General features: G+C 35.4%; 1 protein-coding gene across 3 annotated transcripts in view; it reads right to left on the bottom strand.

Moving 5' to 3' along the window:
- Positions 1 to 26700, bottom strand: part of LRRC7 (leucine rich repeat containing 7) — a 374132-nt gene that overhangs the window by 107917 nt on the left and 239515 nt on the right. For all 3 annotated transcript variants that reach the window (XM_024734618.1, XM_024734620.1, XM_024734619.1), the window contains 4 exons: positions 23125 to 23269; positions 17268 to 17340; positions 2557 to 2686; positions 1446 to 1561 (listed from right to left, as the gene is read on the bottom strand). In XM_024734618.1, the coding sequence (XP_024590386.1) occupies positions 1446 to 1561; positions 2557 to 2686; positions 17268 to 17340; positions 23125 to 23269 (464 nt within the window). The remainder of the gene's footprint in view (positions 1 to 1445; positions 1562 to 2556; positions 2687 to 17267; positions 17341 to 23124; positions 23270 to 26700) is intronic.

The following is a 26700-nucleotide window of genomic DNA, read 5'->3' as shown; positions in this document are numbered from 1 at the left end:
GTGCTATATTTGTTGGATAAATAACTCCATTAGGAGTCCTAACTATGGGTCATTTAAAAATATTTTATAAGCATATTTTCCATATCATCATGTAAAGTATTAACGTATAAAATTTGAGCAGAGTATTTAGGAGAGACCTCCAGCTCACCATGAAAACCCTCCCTCCAGGTTGACAATAATGGAGCTTGGTTCCACTGGGGACTGTAATTGAATCCACTGGAATCCATCTTCCTATGGTATCTCTACGACCATGTTTCTAATCTTATTCACAAGAATATAATTAGAAAATTCTGAAAAACGTCTTACTGAAAGTTGGGCACAACATTTAATGCATTTCCTTCATTATCTTGTAGATTAAGAGTCAAAACAAGAAATGGGGTTGATTTGACATGAATTACTCTTGATGCACCAAGCTATGAAGCTTCCATGTCACCTTGATTTAAAAAAAAAAAAAATTCCAAAGCCTTTAAAATAAGATTTTATTTCTTACATGGAATATTTTAAGCTACTAAGTGAATGGTTTTTGAAATTCACATTAGTAGTCTTTTCTTAGACAAACCAACAAACAAATGACAACTCCCACACTTAGTGAAACCTTAGAATCTGAACATTCTCTGTGATTCCATAAAAGCTAATCTTTGTTAGTTTTGTTGCAGTCTCATATTATCATTTATCTGACTGAAACAATGAAAACAAAGAGTTCAAGTAGTCTATTCTAATCCACAATCACTTTATCTTCTTAGAAGTTAATTTTAGTCAGTATTGATTTTATCCTTTCCTATTTGAGGACGACTGTGGTAGAAATAAAGATGAACAGCATTTTCACCCATTCACCCATATAACAACTTTGTCACAAGAAGAGGACCTATCCTTTCTTTGTTCATCCTTTTCAGAACATGATTAAATAACCATTTGGTTGTCTTTACTATAATGTGCAAACCTCATGACTTTTGAGTACTAGCTTCTTGACAATATTCTCACCAGTGTTCTGGTGGTGTGGACAGTATATACATAGCTCAGTTAATTTACTGGAGACATAAATATATACATGAAAACATATATGTACGCATACATACATAACTGTGGACATATTTTTATTAATAAATTTTGTAGACTTTCACTACAATTATTTTTCCATGTTTTCATAATATTATGCTTTCTGCATATGGGAGGGTTTTGGTACATAAATTTGGGTGTATAAATTTTACATAATTTTAATATACAATATATGTTTCTATATAATCAAACAATAAAAGTTTGAAATATCAGTTTAAAAACAATTTAGCTTCTGCCATTTTCTAAATGGATATTTGCATACTTATATAAATATTTGCATTCCATATACTTTATAAGACACAGAAAAATTTTTCAAAATTATTGATAAGAAACAATAATTTGCTTTTAGAAAATAACTAATATGTGATTGTGAAATATTGCAGAAATACCTGTTGTCACTCAAATTTAAGACTCTTAGCTTCTGCATCTGTCCAATCTCTTCAGGAAGAAATTCCAGTTTATTGGAGCGTAGAGACATAACTGTTACATTCTTACAGCTTCCAATCTATGGGTAACAAAAGAAAAAAAAAGTAAAGAATCACAGTGTAAACTTTTTTTATACTAACATTTATAATTTATAAAGTAATTTAATTTACAAATTTCTTTATCACTTTAAAGACTATCAACATGTGTATTGTTTTATTTTTTATAATCTCACTCTCTAAAATATGTCTATAATACATATATTCCTTTAGATATTAAGACTGTGTATCTCATATTTTTTTACATATTATGAAGGAAAAATTTTCTTTTTAATTTTATGATTAGAATACTTGTTAGCTTCATTGTTTTCATAAATCATTGTTTTTGTCTATCCGAGTAAGTACTAATAAGCTATGTTTATAATAGATCATATATACTCAAAAATGAAATATTGTTGATATTTCCTTTGAAAAGTTAGTTTTATTTAATGTTACAATGGTATTTTTATTTTTATTCATAACTTTTGTCTCTAAATAATGATATATGAATTATTGTTCCTGTATTATGAAAGCATTTAATAGAAAATGTTAAATTGAAAATATACTTCACAGTTTTATCTTGACATGAATACATGGAAGTCCCATTTAGAGATGAATGCTAATGGACCATTTTGGTGGATCCTGAAGTTAAAACAATTATGTAACATGATACTTTAAACAACTTATTTATATTAAAAGCTTTCACTTAGAACTGGAAGTATAGTTATCTCAAAATTTATTTATTGCTTTTAAAAGCAAAATATATAAGTTGGATTAGTTAAAATTGTATTCCTTAGCATGAACTAATTTATAATATTTTATTACTATTTTTGGCAAGCAGTGTTTAAATCAAATGTATTTCCTGAGTCAAATATAAGAACTTATAACTTGCCATTTAAAAAAGAATGATTAACAAATAAATAATTCCTGTATACATTCACAGCTCAACTCGTAAGCTACACTGCTACTGAACCTGTTCAGATTTAATCCCCAAACAGATTCATTAAAAGAAATTAATAGAAACAAGTTTATTCCTCACTTCTCTGGGTAATTCTGGAAGGAAATTCTCATCGACTGCTAACGTTCGAAGACTGTGAAGGTAGCCAATAGTAGAAGGTAGTGACTCCAGTTCATTACAGCTACAGTCAAATTCTTCTAATAAAGATAAACTGAAAATTAAATACATTAGTTAGACATTTTAAAAGGTCATGTGGCACAAAAGTTTTGGAAAAGCCATATATTCAAATTCACCAACCAAATTATTTAGCTAGTGACTGCATAATATTATATAAGTTAATTTATCAGTTCAACCAAATGTTCAATACCATTTAATAAGTGGTTCAATTTGCTGAAATAAATGTAGTTCATTTTTCTCCTTTCTTAATTCACCTGTCATTTAAATGAGCCATTGAGAATGACAAAAGGTTTTGTTTGTTTTTATACAACTTAGATGTCACATATAGTCAGAGGCTCATAATGTATATCCTTGGAATGAGTGCATATAACTGGCATGGGCAGGTAGAAGGGTATAGAGGGCAGGTCCAAGAAAGGGAAGATAAGGGGGGCAAAATATTAACAACAAAAACACTGATTAAATGCTAGGTATTTTACTAAGCATTTTAGAGATAAAAATAACTACTCTTTTCTTTAAAATAACTCTAGCAGATATCTATTATTTTAAACCCATCTTACACATAAGGAAATTGAGGCATAAAGAGGCTAAGTAACTTGTCCAAGGCCACACAAAGTAGGAAAACTAGTACCTAAATGCAGACAATATGGCTCCACTCTATTTTCTTGCCTCTCAGCCTGTGCATCAGTAGCAGAGGCTACGGACAGGGCTCATTTCAGCCTGCAGATGTGTTTTGGTTGGTTTACATAGTATTTTAAAAAGTGGTAAACTCTACATAATGACCCAGACTTTTGGTGCCTTTTGAAAAAGAAGAAGATCTGCAAATACTGGGCCTTTATTCTTGCATGACAAAAATGGAAACAGAGTAATGGCTGCTGTCTTCAAATGAGCACAGCTCTCCAGTTTGCCACAATCTCCACCACTCCAAACTTAGCCTGCTTTACCCCAAATCTACAGAAAGGAATTGTATGCATACACTTTCAAGCTATCACAAGGGAACAAGCCATTTCATTGTCTGGCTTTAGATAGCTGGGAAAGAAAGAGTGCCTGGCACAGAGTAAGCGCTAGCTATATTTAAGCTGTCATTGATGTTAATATTATTACACTGCTATTACCATTCATATCATTGTTTTACTGTAATAGGAAGGAACCCTCAAGGCTGATGATCTCACCATTGTAAAGGGAAGAATGAATTAGAATTAGCTGGAGTAATCTTGTAGAATCAACTTCCCTTTTTTATATCTTGGAACTAGCTGGCTTGAATGCAATTTATTCCCATAATTTAGTTAACAAGTGAACACAGAAATTAAGCATTTGGGTTTTAAGTTAGTCAGAATGGATTTGTGTCCCAGTCTTGTCACTTATTAGACATATTATCTTGGGTATCAAAAAATAAAACAACGGGCTTCCCTGGTGGCGCAGTGGTTGGGAGTCCTCCTGCCGATGCAGGGGACATGGGTTCGTGCCCCAGTCCGGAAAGATCCCACATGCCGCGGAGCAGCTGGGCGCATGAGCCATGGCCGCTGAGCCTGCGCGTCTAGAGACTGTGCTCCGCAACGGGAGAGGCCCGCGTACCGCAAAAAATAAATAAAAAATAAAAAAAAAAAAATAAAATAAAATAAAACAAGGATCAGAGCTCAAAAATCAAAGCTGATTTTATTTATTGCCAGGAAAGTGAACACTCCCTGTTCACACTCAGAAGAAATTCACTTAGCACTGCACTGCAGGGGAAAAGTCAGTGCCAAAAGGGGGTGGTGACAGGAGGTCATGATGATCATGCTCATTAAAGATGAAAAATTTGCATTATGGAGAGATTGGAATAAGTTCACAAGTCTGTGTACAAGTAGGTAAATCAAGTCCCGTCATTCATGGGTCAGGGAAGAATCTAATTCAGTCAAGTTCAGTCTGACCCTGATCAGGGTAACTCATGATTTATGGTCCTTAACAGCTTCAAGTGGTTAAAACCCAGAAGTGGTGAGACACAGTATTCAGCTGTGAATAATAGCTCTTAGGCAAATGCTTTTCCTTTTGTATAGACAAGTCATATTACTTTTCCACAGGCCTTAGTTTCTTTGTATTTGCAGTGACGATACTAGTAATTCCTGCCTCATGCAGTTTCTCTGAGTAGTTCATGAAATACTTTAAGTAAAGAACTTAGCACAATACCTGCCATAAAATACACACTCAGGAAATATTTTCTCTTTTTATTAGTGAACCCTGAGAAATTAATTTCTAAATCCTTTGAGGCCCGCACATTCAGGGGTGGTCATGTCAATGGGTACCAGACATACATGGCTGTGTGACTCTGTATGTATGCATTGGTGGTGGCAGAAATCAATGTATGTGGAAAACCCAGTAACAGATTATTAGTTTCTTAAAAAAAGTCTAGCACATTGTCATACACATATAATACACTAAGAAAATTTGGTAGAATTGAATGAAAGAGGTTTCTATCTATGGTTTGTGGTCATGTACTCAGCAAGTGGTCATGAAAGTACGAGTGAGTTTTAAAAATAAAAACTAGTGAGACAGTGGCATGTACATATATACACTACCAAATGTAAAACTGATAGCTAGTGGGAAGCAGCTGCATAGCACAGGGAGATCAGCTCCGTGCTTTGTGACCACCTAGAGGGGTGGGATAGGGAGGGTGGGAGGGAGGGAGACACAAGAGGGAAGAGATATGGGGACATATGTATATGTATAACTGATTCACTTTGTTTTAAAGCAGAAACTAACACATGATTGTAAAGCAATTATACTCCAACAAAGATGTTACAAAAGTAAAACTTCAGATATATGCTCAGAGGTAGAAGTCAAAGAATTAAATAATTAAATAATACAATTAAGGTTTCTTATTTTTCTTTCTTTTATGAAAACATTTTTGAAGTTAGTCTTGAATCATAGTAAGGCACTCCTTACTTTGCACAGATTTCAGTTATCATGGTTTCCTTAAATAACATTAGTCCCCCAACAACATGGCTCAAATTTCAATTACCTCAGTATATTAACTGTGAGTAACTGCATAAAGTACAAACTTTGTTGCTAACTCTTCAGTCCACAAATCGCTGTGTAAATAACAGATGTACATCATGATCAGTGACTAGTCATATTACTTTTTTGAGTCTGTCAGTGATCAGTCTCTGCACATCCACTATTCAGTTCACACACGGACAGTAAGTCTTGTAGTTATGTTGCCTTCTTGTCAATCGGCTATAGAGAGATACTATAGGCACCATAATTTAACATTTAAAACACTACTCCTGTTGGATAATGCTCTTCGTCATCTTATTTCTCTTGGAGATTTGGATGAAAATGTGAAAATTTGCTTTTTATCACCAAGAACAACTTCATTAATCCAACCAGTGGACCAAGGAATTATTTCGACTTTGAAGCCCTGTTATCTTACACAGACTTTTGAAGAGGCTATTGATGCTACAACTGGAGATCATACAGTTTCTTTAGCTGAGTTTTGGAAGAAATATGACATAAAGCATTCAATTGAAAATAATCAAACATCATGGCAGGAAATAACAGCAAGTAATACTCATGCATTGTAGCAGAAACTTTTAGCATACTGTGCAAATAACTTGGCAGGATTTGAACTGAACATACATGGAATTATAGAAGAAACAGCTGACTGTGGGAATGCTGCCTGCCACTATTTGAGAGCCTGTAGATCTGCTGCCAGAGGAACTTAGTGAAGGAAAACTTGTTGACATCAATGAGGAAAGTGGTTGTAATGAAAGGATGAAGATGTCTCAGAGGAAGTGACCCTGGCAATAAACTTTACATTAAAGGAACTCTCAGAGATATTTCATGATATTGAAATCACAAAGGATAAAAGTTTGGAAGCTTAAAAGAAGGATGACAATTCACTGACTCATAGAAAAGATGTTCACTCTGAATTACAGCTTACACAATGAAAAGAAGGCAAGCACTGTTCAAACTAATTTTGATAAGCTTTTTTTTTTTTTTAAAAAAAACACTTTAATTCTTGATGTTCCTAATGTTTACAATGACTGTGTATTAAATCCATGTTGATTTATTATTTTTCCATTTCTCTATACATTTATAACCAACAGCAACAGTATTTAATGTTTGAAAAAGTTTAAAGCTCTTTCGTCAGAACAATCATAATTTCCTCCATTGATTCTTAAGACTATTTTACATAGTTTCAGTGTGCATGGTTGTTTTCATAGTCCCCACTACTGTGCAAAGTGAGGACTTCCTACAATAAAAAGACAATATTTTTACTGCATATGGCTATACTGAATTAATAATTTATAGCCTGAAAGTATTTTACAGTTTTGGGTTACAAACACATGTGTGCAAAACACACATTCTTCAATGATCTCTGAATTCAAAGGATTCAAACTCAAAATCTAACAGACCAGCTGACTTTATTAATGGTTATCTTGTTACAAATCACCTAAGGTATTTTAATACAGGATCCTATATGAATACAGTTGTACCACATTTACTCAAATTATCACTGGCATTCAAAAGATAGACCAAAAAAAGTGAAATAAATCTGACAGAGAAAGACAAACACCACACAATTTCACTTATGTGTGGAATCTAAAAACAAAAATACAAAAAAGTAAAAAAAAAAAACCCACAACCAAGCTCATATATACAGTGAACAGTTTGGTGGTTGCCAGGAGTAGGGGATAAGGGGTAGAAAAAAAATGGGTGAAGGTGACTAAAAGGGACCAACTCCCCGTTATAAAATAAATAAGTCATGGGGATGTAATGTACAGCATCGTATAGTTAACAATACTGTACTTGAAAGTTGTTAAGAGAGTAGATCTTAAAAGTTCTCATCACAAGAAAAAGGTAACTATGTATGGTGAAAAATGTTAACTAGATTTATTGTGATGATCATTTTTCAATACATACAAATATGGAATCATCCTGCTGTACATATGAAACCACATTACCCTTTGTACAAAAAAAAAGGATAGACCAAAAGCTACCTTTTTTAGAAGTTTTCTCTATAGTCTATAATAGTACACATTAAAAGTGAAAACTAGCTGCAAAGGAAGTATAAAGTACTTCAAAGCAGTGCTTCCCAAACTTTAGCGTGCATATGAATCACCAGCAGAACTCGCTAAAATGCAGATTCAGATTCAGTGATTTGGGGTGGGGCCCAGATTCTGCATTTGAAACAAGCTAGTGGGTGATGTAGAAGCTCCTGGTCCTGGGACTACACATTTTTAAATAAAGTACTTGCAAATATGGCAAGAGTAACATTAACACACACACACACACAGATGGAGAGATATACCATGTTCTTGGATTGGAAGATTCAACATTGTGAAAATGACTCTACAATCCAAAGCAATCTACAGAATCAATGAAATCCCTATCAAACTACCAATGGCATTTTTCACAGAACTAGAAAAAAAAATTCTCAATTTGTATGGAAAGACAAAAGACCCCAAATAGCCAAAGCAATCTTGAGAAAGAAAAACAGAACTGGAGGAAGCAAGCTCCTGGACTTCAGACTATACTACAAAGCTACAGTAATCAAGACAGTATGGTACTGACACAAAAACAGAAATATAGATCAATGGAACAGGATAGAAAGCCCAGAGATAAACACATGCACATATGGTCACCTTGTCTTTGATAAAGGAGGCAAGAATATACAATGGAGAAAAGACAGCCTCTTCAATAAGTGGTGCTGGGAAAACTGGACAGCTACATGTAAAAGAATGAACACTCCCTAACACCACACATGAAAATAAACTCAAAATTGATTAAAGACCTAAATGCAAGGCCAGACACTATCAAACTCTTAGAGGAAAACATAGGCAGAACACTCTATGACATAAATCACAGCAAGATCCTTTTTGACCCACCTCCTAGAGAAATGGAAAAAAAAAACAAAAATAAACAAATGGGACCTAATGAAACTTAAAAGCTTTTGCACAGCAAATTAAACCATAAACAAGATGAAAAGACCACCTTCAGAATGGGAGAAAATATTTGCAAGTGAAGCAACAGACAAAGGATTAATCTCCAAAATATACAAGCAGCTCATGCAACTCAATATCAAAAAACCAAACAGCCCAATCCAAATATGGGTGGAAGACCCAAATCGACATTTCTCTAAAGCAGATATACAGATTGCCAACAAACACATGAAAGGAGGCTCAACATCACTAATCATTAGAGAAATGCAAATCAAAACTACAATGAGGTATCACTTCACACCGGTCAGAATAGCCATCATCAAAAAAATCTACAAACAATAAATGCTGGAGAGGGTGTGGAGAAAAGGGAACCCTCTTGCACTGTTGGTGGGAATGTAAATTGATACAGCCACTATGGAGAATAGTATGGAGGTTCCTTTAAAAACTTAAAATTAGAACTACCATATGACCCAGCAATCCCACTACTGGGCATATACCCAGAGAAAACCATAATTCAAAAAGACACATGTACCACAATGTTCATTGCAGCACTATTTACAATAGCCAGGACATGGAAGCAACCTAAGTGTCCATTGACAGATGAATGGATAAAGAAGATGTGGCATACATATACAATGGAATATTACTCAGTCATAAAAAGAAATGAAATTGAGTTATTTGTAGTAAGGTGGATGGACCTAGAGTCTATCATACAGAATGAAGTAAGTCAGAAAGAGAAAAACAAATACCGTATGCTAACACACATATATGGAATCTAAAAAATAAAAAAAAATAAAAAAGGTTCTGAACAACCCAGGGGCAGGACAGGAATAAAGATGCAGACATAGAGAATGGGCTTGAGGACACGGGGAGGGGGCAGGGTAAGCTGGGACGATGTGAGAGAGTGGCATGGACATATATACACTACCAAATGTAAAATAGATAGTTAGTGGGAAGCAGCTGCATAGCACAGGGAGATCAGCTCCGTGCTTTGTGAACGCCTAGAGGGGTGGGGTATGGAGGGTGGGAGGGAGACGCAAGAGGGTGGGGATATGGTGAAATATATGTATACGTATAGCTGATTCAATTTGTTATACAGCAGAAACTAACACAAAATTGTAAAGGAATTATACTCCAATAAAGATATTAAACACACACACACACAAGATATGTCAATGATGGCTAAAATTCATGTATAAATATTATAAGAGTTGTATTTGGTAAGGTTTTACCTTAGATCACATATCAGTACAAGCAACACTACTCAAGGTAGTAATGCTTGACATTAAACAACAGCAACAATATTGACTTAATTTTCTAAAAATATTCTCCACATTTTTCTCTACTTTAGTTTGGTCTCCATGAATCAGTCTTGGATGAGAACATATTACTGTATCATTAACCCTCAATTACCTAGCTAATGGGGAAGAGGGATTGTGAATATACTACATAGATAATCTATGATTAAACTTTAACATCATTTATGACCATTAGAAACCATTGGATACCATTAAATCTTCTATTAATGTAGATGCTAATAAACATAAAAATAAATGACTTTGGGCTTCATTTTCTTAGTTCACTTTTAACTCTTAACAGAAGTAATGTAATTCCGCGGAAAATGTTCAGACAGGCTTGGGTTCCAATTCTAGTGTGGCCACTTAATATCTGAGTGAACTTTATCTACTTATTAATCCCTGTTTTTTAATGTATAAAATTGGTTGATAATGCCTGATATGTAGAGTATCAGTGAGGATTCAATGTATGCTACCTTACTAGCACATTGATCTTGGACTTCCCAGCTTCTAGAACTCTGAGAAATAAACTTCTGCTGTTTTAGTCACCCAGTCTATGCTACTTTGTTATGGCAGCCTGAGCAGAATAAGACAATATATTATTATCATATTTGTAAATAAGTATAAAACATTTTTCTTGTTAAGAACTGGATCTTTCATTCATGTTATATTACTAATCCTTACACAGATGAACATAAGCAAGGATCAATAAATAAATGGTTTTTTGCTTATTATTATTGATGACTATTATAATTTATTGAAGGCTATCTAACACTAAGTCTCACAATAACCTCAGAGATGTCTTATTATTTCCATTTTACAGATGAGAAAACTACAGCTCTGAGATGTGAAATGATGTGTCCAAGGTCAATTAGTTAATGAGTGGAGAAGCCAGTCTAGTTCCAAGGCTTGCAAATATTCCCCTGTGCCATACTGCCTAGGTACAATGAAGAGATTAAACATGTTCAAGACATGATACCAACCTTTAAGGAGCCCATATACTAGTTGGGAGGGCATGACATTATAATTTAAAGGTAAATGATGATACAAAAGATAAATAAGAGACTTATTGGTGGGAATGTAAATTTTTTTTTTTTTTTTGCGGGCCTCTCACTGTTGTGGCCTCTCCCGTTGCAGAGCACAGGCTCCGGACGCGCAGGCTCAACGGCCATGGCTCACGGGCCCAGCCGCTCCGTGGCATGTGGGATCTTCCCGGACCGGGGCACGAACCCGTGTCCCCTGCATCGGCAGGCGGACTCTCAACCACTGCGCCACCAGGGAAGCCCCGAGAATGTAAATTGATACAGCCACTATGGAGAATAGTATGGAGGTTCCTTAAAAAACTACAAATAGAACTACCATATGACCCAGCAATCCCACTACTGGGCATATACCCAGAGAAAACCATAATTCAAAAAGAGTCATGTACCAAAATGTTCATTGCAGCTCTATTTATGATAGCCCGGAGATGGAGACAACCTAAGTGCTCATTGACAGATGAATGGATAAAGAAGATGTGGCACATACATACAATGGAATATTACTCAGCCATAAAAAGAAATGAAATTGAGTTATTTGTAGTGAGGTGGATGGACCTAGAGTCTATCATACAGAATGAAGTAAGTCAGAAAGAGAAAAACAAATACCGTATGCTAACACACATATATGGAATCTAAAAAATAAAATAAAATAAATGGTTCTGAACAACCTAGGGGCAGGACAGGAATAAAGACACAGATGTAGAGAATGGACTTGAGGACACGGGGAGGGGAAGGGTAAGCTGGGACGAAGTGAGAGAGTGGCATGGACATATATACACTATGAAACGTAAAATAGATAGCTAGTGGGAAGCAGCCACATAGCACGGGGAGATCAGTTCAGTGCTTTGTGACCACCTAGAGGGGTGGGATAGGGAGAGTAGGAGGGAGACGCAAGAGGGAGGGGATATGGGCATATATGTATATGTATAGCTGATTCAATTTGTTATACAGCAGAAACTAACACAACATTGTAAAGCAATTATACTCCAATAAAGATGTTAAAAAAAGATAAATAAAAGACATATAAGAAATGGAAAAATATCATGCTAGAGTGTTCCCTAACTTGTATAAAGAGTTCACAAAACTTATCTGTCCACGAAACTTATCTTTATGTCATACCTATTAAAATCTCAAGTAATGATTATTTTGAGGAATATAACTTAGGAAATGCTGGTTTAGTTAGTAGGTGTACTGAGCTTTTAATTTAAAGGAGGAAGCTGCAGTGGTCTGGGTAGACAGAGGGAAAAGAATTAAGTTGTAAAAACAAGTAAGCATATTTTTGAATCCAAATACCCCCAATCTGATTTAAGTCAATAACTCTTTACCTTATTGGACTTCATTTTTATAAAACATTTATTAAATGTGTGAGCACTTTCCATGTATTAACACATTTAATCCTCACAGCATTCTTATGAGGTAGGCATTATTACTATGATTTCCATTTTACTGAGGAGGAATCTAAGGCTCTACCCAGTAGCACATCGAAGAGCCAGGTTTCAGACCCAGAAGGTCTGGCTCCAAAGCCAAAGCAACCAACTGCTGTGGTAAACTTCTCTCAGGGAGCTTCGTTTTAAGGCAGCATCTCGGGCTTCCCTGGTGGCGCAGTGGTTGAGAGTCCGCCTGCCGATGCAGGGGACGTGGGTTCGTGCCCCGGTCCGGGAAGATCTCACATGCCACGGAGCGGCTGGGCCCGTGAGCCATGGCCGCTGAGCCTGCGCGTCCGGAGCCTGTGCTCCGCAATGGGAGAGGCCACAACAGTGAGAGACCCTAGTACCGCAGAAAAATAAATAAATAAATAAACCAGCATCTCAGGTAATTCTAATGCAGGCACAATGGAATAGGGTTTGAGAAGACAGTTATCTGATAGGTGTATAAGTAAGCTGAATACAGTTAGTGGTTCTTAAACTTTAGCATGCGTCAGAATCCCAGGAAGGGTTTGTTAATACACAGATTGCTGGTCCAATGCCTAGAGTTTCTGATTCAGTAAACCTGGGATTGTCTCTGAGAATTTGCACTTCAACAAGTTCCCAGTTGAAGCTGATGCTGCTGATCAGGGGACCACATGTTGAGAACCACCAGTCTAGACTAGAATATGGAAAAACTTGAATATTATTGTGAAGAAATTTGGGTTTTATCCAATGCAGAGTGTGTGTGTGCGTGTGCATGCACACTTTGTTTTTAATTTTTTGACTAGAATAACATTACATGATATGACATTCAAAAAGTACAAAAGGTATACAATAAAAGCAAGTCTCCTTATTTACTCTATTGCCCAGCCCCCAAATTCTCCTCCCCAAAGCCATGTACATTTCCAGTTTCTTGTGTATCCTTCCATGCTTAGGGAATAGAGGGAAGCACAGTTTTTAGCATTCAGATACCTAGAATGCTTATTTTCTTGTTATTATAGCAGTCTAGTAAGTAGACTACTGGAATTTACCATCTAGGGTATTGATATCATATAAACTAAACATCTGGATCAAAGAATTAGAATTTTAGACATAGGTGGAAATTACAAATGAAGAAACTAAGCCACTGAGAGTTTTAAGTAATTTGTCCAAGTTCACACAGTAATGGCGTAGCCAGGGTTCACACCCATGCTATTTGACTCCAAAGCCAGTGCTCCTTGCATTATTCCTCAGGAGTTTGAGGCCCATAGGAAAGAAGACATTTACCCAGCTTTGCATAGTTACTTAGACTCTCTGATTCTAGTCAGCAGTCTTTCTCATTGACCATACTCTATGATGGAATGACTTTTTAAAATATCCATTCAAATTTTTGAGATTTTATTGCCTTTCTCCAAAGCTACAAAGCTAAGAGAGAGTAGGTTTAGCGTATGGTTCCTCATCCTATGGGAGATCTTTTGCCTTTAGAGCAATGGGGCTCTTAAATGATCTAACATTACAAAATGTGTGACTCAACTATAACACATATTAAGAAGCATCATAGGACCCAGCAATCCCACTACTGGGCATATACCCTGAGAAAACCATAATTCAAAAAGACACATGCACCCCAGTGTTCACTGCAGCACGATTTACAATAGCCAGGTCATGGAAGTAACCTAAATGCCCATCGACAGATGAATGGATAAAGAAGATATGGTACATATATACAATGGAACACTACAGCCATAAAAAGGAATGAAATTGGGTCATTTGTAGAGACGTGGATGGACCTAGAGACTGTCATACACAGTGAAGTAAGTCAGAAAGAGAAAATCAACTACCATATATTAATGCATATATCTGGAATCTAGAAAAATGGTACACATGAACCAGTTTGCAAGGCAGAAATAGAGACGCAGATGTAGAGAACAAATGTATGGACACCAAGGGGGGAAAGCGGGGATGGGGCGTGGTGGTGGTGGGATGAATTGGGAGATTGAGATTGACATGTGTACACTAATATGTATAAAATAGATAACTACTAAGAACCTGCTGCATAATAAATAAATAAATTAATTAAATTAAATTAAAAAAACAGAAGCAACATAGGTCAATTAGCAGCTTAGCTTTGAAATCTGATAACTTCTCTCAGCCTCTGTTTCTGCATCTGTTGATGGGGAGATAATAATACACATTGAATAGTGTTGATGGGGCCTTTAAATAAGAATACATGTAAAGCACCAAACATGGTATCTGGCACAATATGAGCATACACAAAAAGTTGTTTGTTACTATTTTCATTGCACATTCAGTTATTAGAGTGGCTGGAACTCTTAGGCATGACTTAAGATTCAACAAAAAAAATAACCAATTTTACAAGTCATGCGGCACAAAAGTCATGGAATCCATTTCAACTGTGAAAGATGTTGAAAAATGAATTCTTTCAGCAATTTTTACTAGTTGGACTATTAAAAATTACCAAAGATAAGTCTAACCTATTGAAACATTCGATGTGCAGAATGAGAATATTTTTGGTCACTGCAGCTGATCTGAACATTTTGGTGCACGGAGTTCTAGGTAGAATGTCTCATAATAAAATAAAGACTATTTCACTACTTACAGAACACTTTCTGCATGTGATCTGGCGTGCCATTAAATAGGATTCTAATCAAATTTTATCTCTAGCCTTGAGCTAAATCTCTGACCTATCAGTTCTGAATTCCCTAAAGAAAGCAAAGCCATTATATCATTATTATTATTTTTACTTCATACAGATTGTTTATTAAGGTATACTATAAAATTTTAGAAATTTAGTTTATTTTTTGCCACAAGTGCGACCTTGAAGTGAGAACATATTAGACAATGGCTGTCACAATTTTACCATCCGAGACATGATGTATTATAGAACTGAAATCTTCAAACTTTTTCATTTTAGGACCTCTTTATTAAAAATCATTGGTAATCTTAAAGTACTTTTTAAAATATGGCTTATACCTATTGGTATCTATAATATTATAAATTAAAAGAGGCATTTAAAAATAGTTATTTATTATTCATTCTTGAATAACAATAATAAACCCATGACATGTTAATGTAGGTAACACATTTTTATAAAAGTAAGTATACTTTCCAAAACAAAAAACTTTAGTGAAAAGAGTGACATTTTTATTTTTGTGAATCTCTTCAAGGTTAGCTTAATAGAAGGCAACTGGATTCTCATATCTGCTTTGTATTCAATTTATTGTGGTATATTGTTTTGATTAAGTTATATATAAAAAAGTCCAAACTCACACAGATAGGTAGTTGGAAAAGGGAAAAGTATTTTCATGTTTTTTTTGGATAATTGTGATTATTCTTTGATACTACACCCAAACTCAACAAAAAGCAGTCTTTTTAGGGGATACAGTAATTGCAATGTAGAATCTGAAATACATCAATGAACTTTTCTTACTTTTCACACCAATACATTAAAATCAACTAATCTTTTTGCACTTTGAATGGGTCTATTTCTCATGTGTGATTTTGTAGCTCATGCATTGGTCATTTGGAAAGTGTTGCTTCACTGAGTTGAACAGATTTTTCAAATGTTGACACATTTCATATTATAATATCAACAAATCACATTCATTATTACACCAGTGATATCACACCAGTTTTATCAGAAAAGGCTTTAAATATTGGGAAGCTGTCAAACTCACAGTGGCAGATACACATTTTCCAAAATTCTAATTTTTACTTGATAGCTCAAATTTCACTGTTGGCAACAAATTCTGTCAGTTGTTTTCCTTGAAGTGACAAGCTCACTTTGTTCATTTTTGACAAAATGTCTGCCAAATACTCAAGTCTGAGTAAGCACAGTTTGTCAGTCATTCTTCCTCTTTTTAAAATAGACTTTATTTTTATAGCCGTTTTAGGTTCACAGCAAAACTGAGCAGAAGGTAGAGATTTTGCATATACTTCCTACTGTTTTTTTATTCTGCCTTTTTTTATTGTAATAAAATATAGTCATATAGTCCATTTCTTTAACACTTCCCTTCATGGCTTTATATGAGTGTCAAAACATCAAATTGTAGACTTTAAATATATGCAGTTTATTGTACATCAATTATAGCTAATACATCTGTTTTTTTTAAAAAAAAAGCTAGGCTTTCTCCCCACCACCCCAAGTACATCCAAATCTGTTAAATTATGGATTTATATAATTCTTCACATGAAATGTGGGGCAAGATTCCTGTAAAATGGCCTTACAAAATGTTAGAATAAAGACAGCTTATTGATTTCTCACTTTACACAAGTTGTAAACAAAAGAACTTCAGTGCAACACTGATAATAACGTACATGTTTCTTAAAGAACTGTAAATCAAACATTAATGGAAACATAAAATTAGAAATAAATCCCTATCAAATACATGGAATATATTTTGTCCTTAAAAGGCAATGATGACCTTTCACCTTGCAGTTTTTTAAAATGCAAGCTAAAACAGATGCTTATCTCCTTAAGGTCTAAAAATACATTAAGTTTCCACAAATATCAAATTTTACTAACAGTGTAATGGTAACATATAGATAATGCAGATCTTATAAAAATTGATTTGATTTTGTAAGACATAAGTGAATTTAGAGCTGCTATTCAGTCAAAAACATCAAATTAATAGTATCTGGAAAATTACAAGCAATGGTATAATTGAAGGTCTGGGTAATCAATTTGCTTATGAAAGAGTGATGGTTAAGTATTTCTTATGATATTGATTTCTTATCAATATATAGTCGGGTGTCAATGCAGTGTCTAAATATAAAACTAAATTAAGATAGATTATATACAAATATATAACTAAATAAAATGTGGTCTAAAATGAGTTGACATATGAACAAAATTATTGATATCTCTAGCAGAAAATGTGTGAAAGTAGAAAACTCAATATATTCTTTTGTTTCTGGCTTTAGAGAGACTGACTGGTATGAAACTTTGTCACTTACTTTCCGATTGTATTCGGTAGCATTGTAAGTTGATTGTCATCTACTTTCAGAGTAGTTAGTTTTTTCAACAAACCTAAAACAGAGAAGAAGATATATTAATATATAAGAATAGATTTCTGACAAAAAATACAATATAAAAGGAATCGCTTTTTATGAGTTGTAATCCTGATCAAACTACTGTCCCTGTCCACCAGTGGAGCCAGAGGAGGGCTGACAGTCTCAACATCACTTGATTGGGTGATGAGTGTTTGTCATGCTAATTGGCTACAAACTGATATTCATGTGTCTAGTTTTAACCGTCCAGTTACAAAAAATTTACTTACATCAATGAGAGTTCAAGTACATTGGTGGAGACAATAAACAAAACATAGGGCTCCATAGAAACCTGAGTTGGCAGTACTATTACCACATTTCCCTTTTCTATTATGCAGCAAATGGACCAGATGAAACTTTTCAAGACAACTGTGTTCGGTATTTTATTAACTCATAAGCACTAATAACTAACATTCCTGTTGTGATACAAATTGAATACAAATCTGAATTAAGCCTGATAATCAACAAATGGGTACTGAAGTACTGCAGTGTAGTGGTTATAATTATCGACTTGGAAAATTACAACGTATGACTTCATACTCTTTCTTTTACCATAAATCCTTGACTTGGATCAGCAGTAAGCACAAAAACTTGTAGCTTTTAATCTATCAAGTAGAACTGGCCAAGAATTGATGTTCCAACTATTTATATTTCACTGTCTGATTTATGCCCTCCATACTTTTACTGCTTGATCTACTCCTACTCCCAGGGTTTTAAAGAGCAAAAACCACAGAGTAATTGAAGAACAGCTTCCTTTACCCGGCCGTAACAGAACCCATTGTATCAATATGGCTTAAATAGCTAAAATCCAAGACAAAGCATTAACAGTGGCTAATTTTTGTTTTACATTGGAATATAGATATACACTATAGACGACTTGTTTTGCAGAAAACTTGTTCTGATGGATATAGTAGGTTCCATGGTTGAATGCATTTGGGAAATCTAAATTAAACAAAATCAACCAGATTTCTTTAATGAAATTTTTCTAGGAATTTTTAATATGCTAATGTAACAGGGTGACGCTAAAGTTATTGGGCAACTTGTGTGTATGCACAGAGTATCTTGTACAGTGGTGTTTTGCGAACATGCTCTCAGAAGCACTGCTATAGCTCATGCCTACCCACCTCAAGTATTTTGAGCATACCTTAAAGGCAAAAAGTAAGTCACAAGAAGTCTGAAATAAAGCCATTGCTGCACTTTAAGTTTCACTATGCTGTTACGTATTCTGCAGAAGCACTCAGAATTTCTGCTCTAGTTGAGAGAAATGTTATCACTATCAGACTGCTGTGAGAAAATACCTACAATATTTGGAGATTAATACATCAGCTTGTGCTGTTAGGATACATGGCTGAAAACAGTAGCACCTGAGAAAGAAAACAATTCTCACTGGGGTAATTTATCTCTGAAATTTGAATACCCACTGCCATATTCATCTATGCTCAAAGGGTGACTGGATCACTTTAGCTTCTCTGGTGTATGTGTAAGAAACTATAGACCTTGGAAATATAAAAGAACTCCTGAGCTTGTTCATCAATTGTGAAAAGACAACAGGGGACTATGAATTACAGCTAAATGAGTTGTAGTCCTGATCAAACTACTGTCCCTGCCCACCAGTGGAGCCAGAGGAGGGCTGACAGTCTCAACATTGCTTGATTCGGTCACGAGAAATTTTGGGCTGGGTTACAGATGGCTCTGCAAACATGAAACCAGGTTGAAAAGCAGTCTTTAAGAGAATCACAGTTCCTAGGTCTGAAGTTGTGGTGAGAAAATTTTGAGGCAGGATAGGGATTAAGGCCAAAAGATTGATGCAACAGATTTTTTTTGAAGAAGGGAGTAGTGGCTCTGACAATTGACAGAAGCTTCTATAGCTTTAAAGGTTGAAGTGAGTTAGGGCTCCCTTCTTAGTTCCACATCTGTGGACTTAAGGGAACTTCACTCATTTGTGGTGTGGCTGCTTTGTCACTCACATATTCCATCCAAGGGTGTGCCCTTTGGACACATTCTGGAGCTTTGGTAGGAATCTGGTTGTCCTTGGAGTGGAAATAGGCCAACAGCCTCAGCTCTGTTGCTCATGACTTCCTCTTGTAGATAAATACTACATAGCTATATCATATCTGCTTGGACTCTCTTCTACCCTCAGGCACCAAAGGTACTTTATCCTATTTCTTCCTCAATTCCCCACCTCTTTATCCTACATTCCCAACTCAGGTATACTGAAGAGAAAGAAAAAGGAGGCTTTTTTTGCTATGATTTTAGCTACTTATATATAAATATATAATAAGCAGCAATGTATTAAACATTAATATCAAAAATAGCTAATATTTACATGGCATTTACCCTAGATAATAGAATTTTGAAAGCCAAATGGCTGTGCACTCATCATATCTAAGATTATAATGATTATTATATTATTATAGTACCTAACATTGATTGAACATTTACTATGTGCCAGGTACTGTTCTAAGCAATGCTACATATATTAATTCATTTATTTCTCAAAATAATCCCCTGATGCAAGTACTATTACTTCCACACTTAAAAGATAAAACTGAGGCACAGAGAGATTAAGTAGCTAGTGTAAAGTCACATATTTAGTAAGGTAGAAAAGCCAGACTTTGAACTCGGGTAGCTTGACTACAAAACCTGTGTCTTTAACCACTAAGTGAATAAGATAAATTATTTTGGAAAGTAAAAAAAAATTATATTCTCCTTTACTGAGTTTCTCTGCTATCCAAAGAAGCTGATTATTAAAGCTCTATCTTGAAAATGTAAAGAGCCCCCTTCATTTTCCCTGCAACCAGCACAAGGAAAGGGACTCAGCATACAGGGTTCATTGTTGAATATATCACTCCATTCAAATACCCCACAACTGCAGAATTAAAATAGGTGTAAAGGAAGTAAAGATTTTATTTTAGTTGCTATTTCCCTTTATTAATACTGTGACGTTTCTTTTATTCTTTTAAATGTTGGTAGTTCAATAGACCACCAATGCTCAAATAAAGAAGAAGAGATGCAATTTACCATCCAATCAGAATCAACAAATTATTTTAGGACTTTTGAACAGAGTTCCCAGGTATTTCTCTTGACCAAGAAGGAAATTCTTAGAGGAAAGTTAGCCATTCTACGTGTATAATCAGGTACTCTGGCAACTCTGCAGATGTATAAATGCAATTTTCCCTAAAAGGTCAATAGGGTCCAAAGATAGTTCCAGGAGTAAGCTACTAACAAGTTACTTTCTTAATTTGAGAACCACTCAGATCCTAAGTGAAGGTGTTAAATATGTTATACCACCTGCCTGTGCTGGTCTGTTTTATCATCCCAGGGTCTAATCTGATATTTTCTATCATCTATACATGCTGCCTTCCCCAGACCAGAAGGCTAATTCCCTAGTCTGCTTTCTTAATGGAAGATATTTTAAACAAATAATCATATCATCTTTTATTTCACTATGTGACATTTTCATTTCCAGAATTTCTAATTGGTTCTTTTTTTATAACCACCTGTTCTTAGTCATAGCTCCTGTTTTTGTTTTATAAGTTATTTTTATTTTTACAAATGTTATTCTTCCTTTTATCTATTTGAGGATCTGCACATACTACGCGAGCCTCTCACTGTTGTGGCCTCTCCCGTTGCGGAGCACAGGCTCCGGACGCGCAGGCTCAGCGGCAATGGCTCACGGGCCTAGCCGCTCCGCGGCATGTGGGATCTTCCCAGACCGGGGCACGAACCCGGGTCCCCTGCATCGGCAGGCGGACTCGCAACCACTGCACCACCAGGGAAGCCCTAAAAATATTTTTTAACATTGCTTGATAATTTTGGTTTCCCTTAGGGTAAATTTTCCTATTGTTTGAGTTTTGGGTTGTTGTAACATTAGTTTTCCTTTAAAATTTTTGTTTTCATGCCCATTTGTGAGGGTGAATATTTTTTCCTTACCTATGCTCACCCCTCCCTGTCTGGCACTCATGGTTACCTCCACCTGACCCCCAAGTTTCTGGAGTTCAGAACCAGGTCTTATATTAGCAACATGGTACTTTCATTTGATGTGGATATTGCAGATTCAGTCCAAACCAGCTTGTGACGAGCCATAATTTTCAGCAGTGAATCTGTATCTGTTCTCTCCTTCCACCCTCGCTCTACATATTAGTTGCAGGTTTTTTCAAGTCTCTCTTTGCAGAAAAGGGTACCTTCCCTGCCTCAGTCCCTGTAAGTCTGTATTCTTCTGTTATGCTTAAGGTCTTTTTTTTTTTTTTACTGCAGGAACAATTTATGGCTGCCACTTCTGCTTGTGGTCTGAAGCCCATCGGTCAGGCCTGGGGTCATTGCTGTGTTTCCATTATGTCTCAAATCCAGGTATATGTTCATTCTTCTTAAGCAGGGCAAAATTATTTTATTTACTAAATACTTAAGGAGCACTTACCATACACCAGGCATAATTCTTTGTACAGAAGAGGCAGTAATGAACAAAAATATGTTCTTCTAATATAGTTTTTCCATTTTCATTGCGTCTTTGAAGAGGTATGGAGTGTGATTGAGTAGGAGAGTAAGATATGTATTTTGACCATATGGTTATCTTGACCAGATGACCATCTCTATCATCTTGACTAGAGGATGCTCTTTTAAACTATTATATTTCCTTACCTTCTATAACACTAAATAGTATTTTCTAAGCTTATCTGATCATAAGTTTCATCTAGGATATTTAACAAGAATACAGAACAGAGGGCTTATTACACATTTATTGAATCAGACTTTTCAGAGAACGAGCCTGGAAATGTGGAACTGTTTAATAATGCTCTCAGATAAGACTTATGGTGGAATAAGTTGGAGAAACACTGTTATAAAAATATATAATTATATAAATAAAAAAGTCATCAAATCTACAGAGAAAGAAAAGCCAGCCTGTTCTGTTAAAACTAGTATTCTCTATTAGCCTGAAAGAATAGTGAAAATGGGAGCAATAAAATATTGAAGAAAAATTTGGGAAACTGTTTTGTCTTCTAGCTTCCCTTCAATCAGGCTACCTAGGTTGTGACTCAATTTTTAGAAGCATTAATAAGTTCCAGACATATGATACATCTAATTCAGAGTGTTATCCAAAGTTAAGTAGTTTGATGATTACTCTCCTAGCTGTTTACTCTCATAAATAATAATAATAATAATAATAATACAAAAGGTTTACTCATATTTAAATTAGATTCTTTCATTATTTTACTCAGATAAAAAGTTATGACAAAAATAGATTGAGTGGTTAATATATACTAACAGACAAAATATCTGGTCTCATGAATCTTAAACATAAAGGTGAGATGTCTTTTTTGAATAATAGAAATATGAAGATATTTCATATTTATTGTGTTATTCCTAATTATAGTGATGTTACAATAATATTAAAAATAGAATATAGCCACGCTGTGGATAGAAGCTACTGTAATTCTATAGTAATAAAAGGAGATATACATGTTTATCAAAGTACTTAAATCTAAGATATATACTCCTTTTAATAACATTTTACAACTTAGGAGATTTAAAATTATTTAAAATATATCAGTTTAGTAGGATCATTTTAATAGGATAGTCTTCTTGAGTTTGACAACTATAGTTACCATTTCATTTTAAGATATTGGTAAAATATTTTACCACCTTGAATAATGATCATGTTAATTTATTAATATCATGCTAAGAGTATATACCCTACATCTGCGAACAAACTATAGAGAACAGTATATTTGACATAAACATTCGTGAAGAGATATTACTTTCTCACCTATAGAGTCAGGCAACTGTTGCAACATATTGGATGACAGTAAGAGGTCCTCCAGGGCTTCACATCCAGAAATGTCCAAGTCAACCGTTTCTATTCTGTTTTTTGACATATCCAGGTATACCAACATCTTTAACTTCCCTATAGACTTGATGACATTGCATAAACTCAGGGTTAGTTGAGAAACTTTCAGGAAATATTTTAAAGTTGTATAAACCACAACACTATAAATTAATTTTAAAAGCAAATTCAACGATAACAAGTTTTGGCGAGAATGTGGATAAACCATAACCCTCATACATTTCTAGGAGGAATGTAAAATTATACAGCCACTTTGGAAGACAGTTTGGCCATTCCTCAAAATATTAAACATAGAGTTTCCATATGACCCAGAAATCCCTAGGTACGTACTCAAGAATGAAATATACATCCACAAAGAAACACAAATGTTCAAAGCAGTGTTATTCACAACAGGCAAAAAGTGGAAACAACCCAATGTCCATCAAATGATGAACAGTTAAACAAAATGTGGTATATCCATAAGCTGCAGGATTATTTAGCAATAAAAAGCAATAAAGTAGCAATACATGCTACAAAATGGATGAACCTTGAAACATGCAGTGAAAGATGCTAGTCACAAAAGACCACCTATTGTATGATTCCATTTATATGAATTGTCCAGAATAGGCAAATCTATGGAGTCAGAAAGTAGATAAGGATTGCTAGAGGCTGAACGGTCAAGAGGAAGGGAGTAACTGCTAATGTTTCTTTCAGTGGTGATGGAAATGTTCAAAATTAGATTGTGGTGATGCCTGTTCAATTATGTGAGTATTTTGAAAACCATTGAACTGTATACTTTAAATGGGTGAATTTTATGATATGTGACTATATCTCCCAACAGAGATAATATGTTAAAAGATAGCAGCAATAATCTCAAAGTTGCTGTAGAATTAAGTAAATTGAAAGAAAGAAAGAAAAAGGAAGGAAGGAAAAGAAAGGAAAAAAGTTGCCACCTAAACAACATATGCTGACATTCTGATTCTTACAATTTCAAAAGCATAAGAAAGGTATTAAATCGTGATTTGGACTCCATCCTACTACACAGAATCAATTTGTTCATTCAACAGTTCTTTTGAGGATCTACTATGTACCAGGGCTTTTGTTATATACTGGAGAACAATCATGAATAAGTCAGCTATGTGAGGGAAGAGACTTGTCATGATACAGATAAAGTCTTTAAGGTGCTTATAGCAGTGAAGGAAACTGTCAAATAAATAACTATAATACCCTATGGTATGTACAATAAAAAAAGCATGTAGAGAATGCCCTAGAAACAAAGGGATGCAAATTGCCTGGAAGGCACTGCTGTCAAGAAAAGGAGAAACTGTACCTGGAGGAGAGAACAGCACAGAGAAGTGTGAGGAAGTGTGGTGTGTTTGAGGGAGAGTGGGAGGTTCAACGTCACTGAATACTGTGATGAAATTAAGCATCATAAGAAGCCAGCTGTTAAACGGCCTTGCCTGTCATGTGTGGATTACGTGATCTCTATCTTATAGGCAAGGAGAGCTATTCAAAGCTTTTAAGATGGTGAATGACATAATCAGATTTGTGTTTTGAAATAATGACTTCAGGGAAATGTGAAGGGAAGATTCATGACTGGGGTTAGAGTAGATCTGAAAGGATTAGAAGGATTTGGAAGCAGTTTAGCTGAGGAGATGAAAGGGACCTGAGTTAAGGCAGCAGAAGTGAGGATGCAGAGGGGATGGTTCGAGAAAAATTTAGATGTGAAATGATTGGATTAGTAACTGATTACTGAGGACAGGGGAGGAATCAGGTCATACATTGGGGAGGGAGTGAATAGTGATTGTTTAGCTTGGACATGTACTATGGGAATTAGAGCAAGATAAAATCCTTCATTTTCCTTTTCTTTAAGGGCATGATTTGCAAACAAATGTCCCACATATATCTGTGTTCAGTGGGTCATCTGCTTGTTGGTCTACCTGTATACAATTTACTATGCTGTCTCTACTTATTTGACAGAGTATAAACACATAAATATTACATAAACAAATTTATTACGCAAGCACACACTTGGCACTGTGTTAAGTACTTTATACATATTACTTGACATAATACTTTATATTCTTGCTGCTCAGAATGTGTTTTACACAGCAGCAGCATTGGTACAACCTGGGAGTTTGTCAGAAATGTGGAATCCAGACCCACTCCAGACCTATTGAATCAGAATCTGCACTTGGACACACATTAAATAAAGCTTAGAGGTTAAGTAATGTCACACGCTGGTTTCCCTGAGAATTGGAGACAAAGAGAAATTTATGAGAGAGATTGTTGGGATTAATACCAGGGGAAAGAAAGAGGGAAGGAAGGAAGCAGGATTGGACAGATGAAGGTGGGCTATGACGAAGTTTTGAGGAATTCCTCAGCTGACCCTTCAAATAGTATTGAAGTAGCAGGGAGGGGGCCAGGCCTTCAGAGTCTTATTTGATTGATCATTGGATGCAGGTCTCCTGGAATAGGGGTGTAACCCTGCATGAGAAAGTTCTCTCAGCTGAGGCAATTCCTGAAGAGGGTGGAGAGCTGCAAGCAGCATGCCCAGAAGCTGGGGAGTTCATCCAGGAGGATGATGCACGACAGGATATACTACAAGTAACATTCCAAAGTTGCTCCATTAATAAGGGGTGGAGCTAAAATTCAAACTCGTTTTTACCGGAATTCAGACTGCAAAGCCTACCGATTACATTAGCACTTTCTGACTGATGCCTTAATTAACTCAGCTCATATCTCTAGCCCTGCTCCTCCAGTTCCCCATGTGGGCAGAGGGTAAACACAGTCTTAGAACAGGTGAATAGTTGCTAGGCTCGGAACTGGGTACTCTGGGTGAGTCAGGCCATGGGGCTGAGTTTCTCCTCATGCCTAGAAATATGTTCCTTGGAAAAATACTGTCACTTTACTTATATCTCTCCACCCCAAGGAACTATTATGTTACCTTAGCTCATCTCTTCTAATGAGCATAGAGAGAATAATATATATGATTATGTGTCTATGTGTGTGTATATTTCTTTTTTTGTTTCATTACGATGAGAAAATTTCTTTTCTCTTTGAAGCTTCCTGAATTGCTATCTCCAGCAAACTCAATAAATATTTTGGTGTGAAGTTTCTAAATATCTTTTTTTTGGAAGCAAAATAACAATTTGGTGTTTATTTTTATCTTTCTAAAGCCTTACTTTCAAACATCTTATAAAAGCAATAGTAGCCTGGAGTGATAAAGGCCTTTGAGGCCCAATGTCTCAGAGTTCTTGAGGATGCTGAATGTTGCTCCAACATCTCTCTGAACATAGAGGGGCCTACAGATGAGTGGTGGGCAACAAATAAAATGTCGAAGCCATCACAAGCAAAAGAAGATATTGGAGTTTGCTGTTTAGTCATATTTTGGTTGATTGATCTTAGAGTGATGGCCACAAGACAGCTCTGTAGCAAACTAATGTTTGATCATTATCTATTTGCTTCTCTGATTTATGAAAAACAGTGGAAAAATGAAAGCCCAGGCTTCCAAAAGTA

This window comes from Neophocaena asiaeorientalis, unplaced genomic scaffold (genome assembly GCF_003031525.2).
Source record: "Neophocaena asiaeorientalis asiaeorientalis breed wild unplaced genomic scaffold, Neophocaena_asiaeorientalis_V1.1 scaffold15, whole genome shotgun sequence".
NCBI classification, from domain to species: Eukaryota; Metazoa; Chordata; class Mammalia; order Artiodactyla; family Phocoenidae; genus Neophocaena; species Neophocaena asiaeorientalis.
The sequence above is the reverse complement of the archived record's forward strand: the minus strand, read 5'-3'. Positions and strand labels throughout refer to the sequence as shown.